This window comes from Paramormyrops kingsleyae, chromosome 7, assembly GCF_048594095.1.
Source record: "Paramormyrops kingsleyae isolate MSU_618 chromosome 7, PKINGS_0.4, whole genome shotgun sequence".
In the NCBI taxonomy this organism is placed as follows: domain Eukaryota; kingdom Metazoa; phylum Chordata; class Actinopteri; order Osteoglossiformes; family Mormyridae; genus Paramormyrops; species Paramormyrops kingsleyae.
The window spans coordinates 9,289,661-9,299,652 of NC_132803.1; the positions used below are offsets into that span (position 1 = coordinate 9,289,661).

The 9,992-nt window shown below is 43.6% G+C and overlaps 1 protein-coding gene and 1 long non-coding RNA gene across 2 annotated transcripts; one reads left to right on the forward strand and one right to left on the reverse strand.

The window, feature by feature from the left end:
* LOC111842117 (uncharacterized) lies at positions 1-1,641 on the forward strand. The gene is made up of 3 exons (XR_002837832.2): positions 1-211; positions 905-1,009; positions 1,502-1,641. It is a non-coding gene; the product is annotated as an uncharacterized lncRNA (long non-coding RNA).
* A 1,291-nt stretch (positions 1,642-2,932) lies between these two features.
* On the reverse strand, positions 2,933-8,072 carry LOC111842029 (5'-AMP-activated protein kinase subunit beta-1-like). The gene is made up of 8 exons (XM_023808254.2): positions 7,973-8,072; positions 7,307-7,488; positions 6,342-6,508; positions 5,955-6,048; positions 5,684-5,798; positions 5,249-5,382; positions 4,560-4,628; positions 2,933-4,472 (listed from the first exon to the last, which is right to left on the reverse strand). Exons 2-8 carry the CDS (start codon positions 7,454-7,456, stop codon positions 4,395-4,397), a joined length of 807 nt encoding a protein of 268 aa, XP_023664022.1. The 5' UTR covers positions 7,457-7,488; positions 7,973-8,072; the 3' UTR covers positions 2,933-4,394.
* Positions 8,073-9,992: the final 1,920 nt, after the last annotated feature.

Below are 9,992 nucleotides of genomic sequence, written 5' to 3' on the forward strand. Positions count from 1 at the left end.
CGTGGAGGTGTGTCTCATTCGGACTTGGGGCGGAGTTTCGTCTTTGTTTAACTTCCCGGGAGACGTGAAGGCCGGTCCTGGAGTGATGCATACAGCATTTGTCAGATTCCTCACGCTACTGGCTGATGGGCAGCGTGTCTCTGACATGAGAGCGACCAGAGACAAAGAGCAGTGGATAACAAGCTGTCCCTTGGGTAGTGTTTACATTCATGTAAGTTAGCAGGTTCCAGGTATACCTGGATCAGTGCATAGCCGTCTAAACCCGAGCCGTAAAAGGGACACTGGGCCTTTAAAAACAGTGGACACTTTTAATCAACTCAGTTGACTCAATAACTTTCAGTGCCAGGACCAAATCCAGGAGTGTTATTGAGAACGGGATGTGTTGTCCTGATGTGTATGGTACAATGCATACATTTACACTGATTACAGGCTTGAATTTAGGAGTGACCTAAGACCTGGGCTTCCTGCTGGGTGCTCAAATAATTTTGCTGTTTCAGATTCCACGTGGATCACTGACCTTGAGGTTGATTAAAGGTGTTATACACAGTGGGGGGATGTAAGAAAGCAACTAGTCACATGACCCTGAAACTGTATAAAAGAGAGACAGCAAAATAACAACAAAACAACTAATTTCAGACAGTTTTTTTGTGTAGATATGGAGGGACGTAGAAACTGGAGAAGTCGCCTCATATGTTGTTTGCTTATAACTACTCATTACCAGCTCTGATAACATTTCTCTGCTGTGTTTGTTTTGTCCAGCGTGTGTGTGTGTGTGTGTGTGTGTGTGTGTGTGTGTTTCGGATTTTAAAAAAAAGTTGTGGTCCCTTCAGTTAATTCTAGTCATTTCCATGTGAGTGTTCAGATTTTGCATCTTGGCACTTACACGGCACCTCCCACCCCCCAGCAGCCATGCCAGGGGCCAGACGTCACGGACGTCACGGACGAGGGGAAGGCAGGACGGCTGGGCTAAGAAGAACGGGACAATCTCCAAAGAGATAAGCAAAGAAAGGTCTGTGGAAGGTCTGTGGAAAGTATTTGAAAGGGACTCTGAAAGACGACGGAGGCGGGAGTCATCGTCCAGCTTCTCAATTAATCTCTTTTCTTTTTGTTGGGAACCCAGCAGCTGCTGCCTCCTGTTTCTGCTGAGGGCCACCTGGCACAATGCAGAGCAGGAGTGCGGACAGCAGGGGGTGCTGCTGGTCACCATCAGCAACCTCACAAGGCAGATGATGCAGACTAGCATGCAAATGACACCTGATATATGAATCCAACAAATTTTGCACTAAAAACAAACCAGAAGTGCTTTTATTTATATTTTTATGATTTCTTGATGCCTTAATGCCTCAGTGGAACGAAAATTGCAGACAATTGAGAATACAGACTTTCACAGTCTTATGAGATCCATCTGTCTGGATTCTGGGCCTGGTGACACAGCTTGAGTTCCTCAGGAGTTCCCTGCTCTTGCTTTTCAATTCCCCGTCCCCTGTGCTCCTCTCATCAGGACCACATCCTCACTCACGTGACACACAGACTCACTGGATCGATCCGGAGCAGAAAGAGCAGGAAGCTCCAGTGTGGCTGGTTAGAGGGCAAACACCCCCAGGAAACAAGGACAGGATGGTACCATTGCACATAAGCTAGCTGCGGGCTGAGTAACATAATGAACATTCATGAATAAAATTAAGTAAGTTTTATGCTGAGTGTGATTCATGTTTCAGGCAGGAAAGGCTGCAACTGTAATGCTAGGGAATGTTTGTAGCATTTTTAAGACATGGGTGATGAGCTCAACCCAGCTAGCAGATGGAGCAACACTGCTTCATATGACTGAGAGCACGGAACCCGGCCATCGCTCGTCACTTACTGCATTCTGGAATTAACGAGAGAGCTGCACTGGGCTGGGCCAGTACATTTGTAATAACTGCGGGCAGTCAAGTTCACTAGTGCAGTAAATGCAGGTAATTAGAATGTATGTTTACATGATTGTATAGCCACGGTTCTCGGTCCTGCTCCTGGCGCCCAGCCATAATGTTTTCATTCCAGCCTTATTTTAATCAGGCTTATATGGTCCTTAATAGGCTAATAATGAATGTGGCAGGTTGACAGCAGTGTGGGTCGGAATGAAAACAGGATTGAGAAGTACTGCTGTAGCATATTGTGGTATAAAGGTAGTATATAAATAATGCTGTTTTTGGGTGGTATTTCAATTGTAGAAATAAGTTCTTAAACCACTGTAGGTGGGTTTAATGTACAGCCAAAGTTTTAACCCAATAGGAAACAAGCATTGATAGGAAATAACCAATGAGAAGTATGTCAAGTGTGATTGACAGCGCATGATAATCTCACCCACAACGGCGCAAAAATTATTTCTTGACACTAGTGTTTAGTTACGTTGTCAACTCAACAGATTGCACAACTCAGCAGTTTTTCACTAACCTACTAGCTACCTACACACTGCAAAACAGGATTTTTTAAAAAACGCTTAATATGTGTCAAACAAACAAACAAGCCTCCAGAAAGGCTGAGACTGCCCCACATCTGGCGCCTTACTGCTCCAAGATAAACCAGTAACTTAAACCAGCAACCCAACCACTGTGTGAGTGTGAGGCCAAAATGAAAGCACTAAGCCCAGCCAGGGATGTCAGTCAGCCAGTGAAGCCAATTACTCCCCAGCGAAGGCAGTGACACCCAAACCATGCTGCTACTCAACGGGATGCAGGCCAACTGCAGGTGATACAAATTAGGTGCAATAAAGGCTAATGGATTGTCCTTTGGATTTGTTCATCAGGCAAGAAGGTAGCACACTGCCCTCTACTGGTTCTCATACACATATACACACACAGACACGGGCAAACCCACAATGCAATGCAGCTGGGTACTCTGCTCTTCAAGGTCACTGTATTCACTCACACAATGATTGTGACAAGGCGAAGGGTCATCACAGAATCACATCCTTTATTATGTTAGAAACTGGGCACAAATATCAATTGGCATGATGACATCCAATCCACAATCTCTACAGGTGCCGATAACCTCGGCAGGAAGCGATCTGGAAGTGATCAAGGAAATGGGCAGATCCCTCGATCACGTATTGAGAGGGCCAGGAGGAGCCCGGCCAGGTTCCCCGGAACCGCAGCCATTCAGTTGTTTTTCCCAGCCATTGGTCCCTCATTTCTCCTGGCTGCCCCTTAGACTATTTCAGCAGCATACTCTAATTGTAAGAAACAAATCAAAAATTTATACTACTGTCGATATAAACAGAATGTTAGGGTATTATGTCTGTAAACGATTTTCCGGGAGGAAAAAGTATGTGTGGATGACAGAGACTCATCAGATATGTAGGCAAGTGACTTTGTCGAAGATGCTTAGTGAGAGAGAGAAGAAGAACACTGTTTGTACCAAAAAGTCGCATTTTTATAGTTCATGAGAGTTCTACAAACGGTGGGCCTCATTCAACAATTTCATCCTAAGGTTTTGTTCTTGAGAAAGGTCCTAAGAAGGTTCTAAGAAAGCCTACATCCGATTCGCGACATGTTCTTAAACCACAGATCTCTTTGCAAATGTGTTCTTATAACGATGAATCCCACTGTTCTCGTAAACTGAAAGCATGCGTCAGTCGGTCCTAATAGGTAAATGCCCTGCCAGGCCCTCAGTGGAGCACCGGACTGCAAATGTAAGAACGACTTCTGCAGTTCTGAAGAGAAGGTACTGCTGTAGGATGTGAACAGCAAACGAGCCGTCATACTTAGCGGGGTGGATATGCAATAACAGAATAAAAGATGCATAGGATCCTATTACTTGTTTCAATAATTTAATAATTGCTAAAAAAATATTAGTAATAAATAATTATTAAAATATTCATTGTTAAAACTGTAATTAAATTATTATTTTAAAATTGTATAAATAATAAAAATATTGTTGGAATTTAAATCCTATAATATTATACAACTGCAGAATTGAAGAAAGCGCAATAAGCTATTATTTTGTACAAACTTGTGAGCAATCAAACGTGCATAAATGTGCTCTTGATTGTGCGTAGGTTCTGTTCTTACCTAAGAACAAATCCCAAATAAAACATTGAATGTCAGAATTTTCATTAAAACTGCTTAAGTGGGTTTTAAGAAGAAACTACTTCTTAAGAACGGTTGGTGAATGAGGCCCATTATCTTGAAACATTGAACCTTCATACCAAGAACCTTCCCTTACCCACTAGGGAAGCAAGAGCAAGCTTGTCACTGTGCAATTTTGAGCCAGAGCATTCTGGGAAATCTTCACACTCCTTGGCTATACTCGTCTGAGGACGACTGAAAATGAAAAGATGTCACAGCGATGCTCGTGATTGGAAACAGCAGAGGCAAAACAGGAAGGGAATTGACAGAAGTCTCAGTGTCCAGCGTTCATATGGGCTTGTAAAGGAGAGTGGTGACGTACTTCTTTTTGTACCGGTGAGTGGCACTCAGCACCATCACGCCGTCCTGAAGGGGGAGCAAAGGAGAGCCCTTCCTGCAGCCAAAACCATCACATGGGCATTTCAGCGTGTGCTCACGTCGCCACTGGCTTACCTTGATGGAGAGGGCGTACAGGTGATTCAGCATGACGTGGTTAGGCTCCGGAAGCAGGGCAGGGTCACACTGCAAGAATTAAAAACTTATTTTGCTACGTCACCAGCTTCCTTCTCACAAGCGCGTGAGACGATATTTAGATCAGTGATTCAACCCACGGTGGGTCGCTGCAAGTTCTGAAAGGGTCGGGAGTTGGAAATGTAAGCATTTTAAAACCAGCGAGCTCCTATGCTGATCCACGATCAGATTTCCCTCCCCCAATCCTAGAATTAACCTATATAAACAGGTCTTAGGTCTGCAAATGCTTAGCACAAAACTAGTGAACTCTCAACCAATCCAAGAGGCCAAACCACAGATGCTTAATTTAAAATTCACTGGCACATCCAATCAGATCTGTACAATAGGCATTGATTGGCGTAAATTGCAGAGTGCACTGTGCACTTGATCACAGCGTTAATTTAAACCTACTTGATATAGGGTCGCGACTGAGCTGGCATGGTAAAAATTGGGTCGTGGTGCAAAAAAAGTTGAGAACCACTGATTTAGATTATGACCTGTATCAAAACCTAAGCTGTCAACTCTGGACTCAGTGACTTACTTGCGCTGTCAGGCCATTTACTGGAGCAACGGTGGTTAAGCATCCAGCCAACATGCAGTGTACACAGTGCCCCGATTGGCCGGTCACTTACAGAAATGCCCGTGTCCTTGTTAAGGATAACTTGCAGAAGGTGCGGCGGTAGGATGGGCGGGGACTTGGCGCCCTCTTCCTGTTTAGGCATGTAGTGGTCCTGGTGGTACGGACCAGGTGGAGAGCTGGACAAGTCTGGGATTAGATATGATGAGAAGGTGCTTTACAGTCCAGCAAGGGAAACCATCATTATCACAAACAAGTGTGTCCATTAAAGTGACTACAAACCCACCACATCATTCTGAACTAGACTACTTAACGCATAACCACGTATCACCCTCAAAGTCTCTAGAGATAAACAGCTCGTGTTTGGATCTTTGGTTTAGAGCAGCGACTAACAGACAGTTAAAGTTTCTGGGAGCAAAAGCGTGGACCGGCTGTGGGTCCCCAACGTCCGGACTGGGAAACACTGGTTCAGAGCTTTGGTTGAGCCTACCTGACATGTCCGAGGATTTCTGTGAGTCGACCATGAGTGCATCAAACACCTCAAAGTCCGTCTTCTTCACCTGGATGACATTGTTGACCGTGCCGAGCTGGCTGGTTACCACTGGCTGGAAACAACATTGTGCAGCACAACTCCATTTCCATCGCCACATGTCACATCTCTACTTATCCCTACTTACAAATACAAACCAAATAAAGTGAGATATATATATATATATAACATTGTCAACTGAGAAAACAGGCTGCTCTGAAGATGTACTCACCTCTGTGGGGTCGTGGGTCCACTGACCATCAACGAAGAACTTGTACTGGTGCTCACCTTCCGGGAGGCCAACTATGGCCACAAAGTTGTTCTGACTTAGGAGGAAATAGACATTTTAATAGAGCAAAAAGACACAAACACATAAATTAGTCAATGATCACAAGAGTGCTGCTGTCACTTAGTTATTATTTATGCAGATATTTTTACCAAAAGCTAAAGACGTTGGTCTACTTGATCTATTTATAAACCTGAATATTCAACAACTGGCAGAATGCCTAACAGAAGAGCACAGGATCAGTCCCCTTCCTGTGGATTCGAACCCACAAATTTGCAGCTGCTTTGTTGCTGTGGCAACAGTAAACCCAACTGCACCCCCCGCATCCCGCACCTCCGGATCAGAGGTATCTTAGTGACCCAGCTGTTGAATGAGCCGGACACAAAGACTTCTTTGCCAGCCCCGGTCCATCGGAACACGGTGGGCCGGTCCTGGATGGAGCCGCTGTCATCATGCTCCAGATCGGGTTGCCAAGTCAGAAATTCCTTCTCAGCTGGAGCCTTTGAAAAACCAGCACAAATGACGATATAAACAATTAAAAAATCCATTGTCAAATTGCGTGGCATCACTGAATTAGCTACAGCAACCCCCATCCTCCAAAAATTAACTGTCGACACAACTGCATATGAAACAGCAACAAATTTAGGATGCACCCTGTTTAAAGGTTAAAAATAGAATGACATCGTTTTTTACCAGAATCTGCAGAGTCCTTAGTGCTGACCATTAGTGCTGACCATTAGTGCTGACCGATAAATCCTATTTTAATCGTCATCGCGATATAAACATACGCAATAAACACATCGCAACAGACTGCCTGAAATGCATCATCGCGTAACTGAACAATGTTATCGCATGTCGTAGATTTTCCTCATAACGTTCTGCCTATTAACCATCATGCCACCTGTTATCCACAAAAGTACATTCAGTTACTGGGTGCCCACAGTATCACTGTTAAAACACAGACTGATAACGACCAGTGATATAAAAATAACAAGCAAGACTAATTATACACTGTCAATATTTAAAGAAAACGTTCAGAAAGTAGAGCATCAACAACAATCACTTTACTAAATCAGATTAAATAATTACTGAGCATGATTATTTACTCATCTGTGTCACTCATATCAAGTGTAACTGCTAAAGACTTAACAACAGAAATTAAATTTAAATAATTTGACACAAATTGACTTGTTTATAGAGCCAAGGTCAAAATGGGACAAGTGGGGATTCTCTCTCTAGCCGCATATTCAGGACACCAACCGCATCGTCACATCACACCGGCTCTGGGTGTCCCGCACCTTAATATCCTCTCCGTGAAAAATGTCCGCGTCCTCAGGGCTGTCCATAAGGATTTTTGGACACTCGCCCTCCTTGGCCCCACGACTGTCCCGTCGGTGAACTTTGTCCCCTTGGACGACGCCCGCTCGCTCGCTGCTTGTGTTCCCCATAGTTTCGCCGCGACAAATGGCAAAACCTGGATCTGCGGCAGTGTGACGGCACATAAATAAATAAATAAACACACACACACACACACACACACACACACACACACACACACATATATGTGTCTGTATGTATGTATGTATATAAAAACACCCATCCAGCACGACACAGGTGCATACCCACCGGTTGTAGGAGAACAATCACACTGACAGAAACATGTACGAAATATTCAGAATCGCCATCGGTAATCAAAACTGCTTTTCCATCATAAAACATGCTCGAATGCTTAAGTTAACTGCATGATGAAATTAAGCTCGCCTTTAAGGGAGCACTGTAAATATGCATGGCTGCATTCAAGTTAGCGGCTAAGCCTGCTCAGACGAATGCAAAAGATGTGCTTTGAATATGCAACTCGTGCCTGCAGCAGTGCATTAAAACCATACACGTGCGCGTCGTTTAGCGCATGTACGCGCTGCATTAGTCACGTCTTCATAAAGTTTTTCCCCAGTACGTGTCCTTACCTTCAGTTCTATGCGTCTTATCGTTCTTTATGTTTTTATTTCGCCATTTTTCGGCGTTTGATGCAAATAACTATCTGCGTCACCACGAAGGCCAACCCATTCCTCCGTCCTCAAGATCGCACAGTGCTATACGAGAAAATGATCTTCTATATTTTCGTCTATATCTTAGTGGGGGATTAACATCGTTCAAACGGTTAAACATTTTAATATAAGCTTAACTGGAGTTTTTAAAAGCGTACTTCATACCTATCAACTGTAAACTATCTACAAAAGTGACTCCATGCAGATGGATAGATTGTCAACGGAGATTCTCAAAATAATAGGTTTCCTGAAAACTAGAAAGTTATATATCGCGTATATAGTACATTCAGTGAATCTTTGCTCATGCCTGGTTCGCGCTGTCCACGAGCCTGCATTTGGCCAAACACACTAAGGTACAAAGGTTTGATCTCGGCAGTCTTACAATATAAGGTTTAAACTTATCCCGCTTCTGTCCTCGTGTCTTATTAAATAGAAGCCAACAGTAAGGTTTAATTAACGTGGTATAATACACTTACAATGCGGGGGTCTTAACGCCATCCATTGAGAAATCCTAACAATAGCCTAACGATCGGTGTTTTATTCGTGCAAATGTCATTCATAAATGCTAAGCGTGGACCCGTTATTACGACAGGGTACCGAACATGTGTTGTTAGCTTGGTAATACTGGACAGAATGGAGTTACTCCCGTCTACTTAGGATTCCTCAAAAACATCCACAGTGTTACCTGCTGCGGGGCGAAGCGCGATGACATAGAAACAGCTAAATATCAAGGGCATCGGTTACATTGGGCGAAACACAATTTAATAAAAAATAATACTGTAGCGTCCTTAGAAACGGTCTCCGTAAAGATCAAATTGTTTTCGCGTGTTTACATGATGTTCTGATCCCCACCAACAGAATGACCTTCAGCGAAACATGCAGAATTGCACAACAAACCTATGAATTAGCTGTCAAATAAAATTTGGAAAAGGTCATTAACACGGTGTAACAACTTGTACTGTCAAGGTTTGTTTGCAAAATGTAACACAATTAGACCTGTTCAATGCAAGACAATGTATGTAAAATAAACGATTTAGCTCATATGAACGGGGCTGTTCAAAATACGTCATTGACTCCAAAGGAGGCGATGATAATACAAAGAATAATATTATATACAACATACTGAATAACACATTTAATGGTATTATGTTTGCAGAGTATCATGGTGAAGTTTCGGTGGCGATTCATAAATGAAAGCCGCCCAGACCCAGCTTCGTCCAGTCACAGCTCCGGCGAAGGATGGGCTAAACTATCATATAATCTGTTTTATATTTAGCCTCTAGCGGGTGATAGGATTACATATCGAAGTACAGGATACTTCAGACTCTGCAGATTGCCTTTGGCGCAAGATGCAGAAAGAGAGAGGAAGCGGACCACCCCGTGAACAACATCTGCGCCTGCCTGTAACACGTCCTTCACCCCACCGCTTCATTGCGTGAGTCACAGCGGACTCCACCTTCCCCTGCAGCGGGATGCCTGCCTTTCGAATGGCCGGAACTCTGCCCCTGAGTCCGAGCCGCACGATTTACACGTGGGGCTGCCAGCTCTCACGCATCTGGCGTAACTCTCACGCTTTCAGACTGTCACGCTCATGCAAGGAATCCTACGGTGCATCTATATTATTCCATTATGAACCTAAAAAAATAATACTTAAAAAAACGTCGGGGTAGTCTGCAAACCCTAAAGACAATTTGCTAGGTAATACAACTGTTACATACACGTAAATGCGTGTGCGTGTATGTGCAGACTTGACTCCAACTTAAAATCTCACTCCAACCAGCAGACCAAAATCGGCAACTCAGGGGTTCCGAATAGTTTCAGAGTTGCGCGCATCAGAATGATAACATTAAATGCATATTTAATACAGTGAAATTACTGCCGTCCCCAAAAGATATGAAAAATCGATTAAGACAAATGAGACAGACAGATTATCTGGATG

Excerpts from the sequence above, each read along its gene's own strand:
- LOC111842029 (XM_023808254.2), bottom strand. The coding sequence starts at position 7,456 with ATGGGGAACACAAGCAGCGAGCGAGCGGGCGTCGTCCAAGGGGACAAA. Across the intron at positions 6,509-7,306 it reads TTCACGGAGAGGATATTAAG|GCTCCAGCTGAGAAGGAATT; the intron begins GTGCGGGACACC and ends GGTTTTTCAAAG. Across the intron at positions 4,473-4,559 it reads TGTACGCCCTCTCCATCAAG|GACGGCGTGATGGTGCTGAG; the intron begins GTAAGCCAGTGG and ends CTCCCCCTTCAG.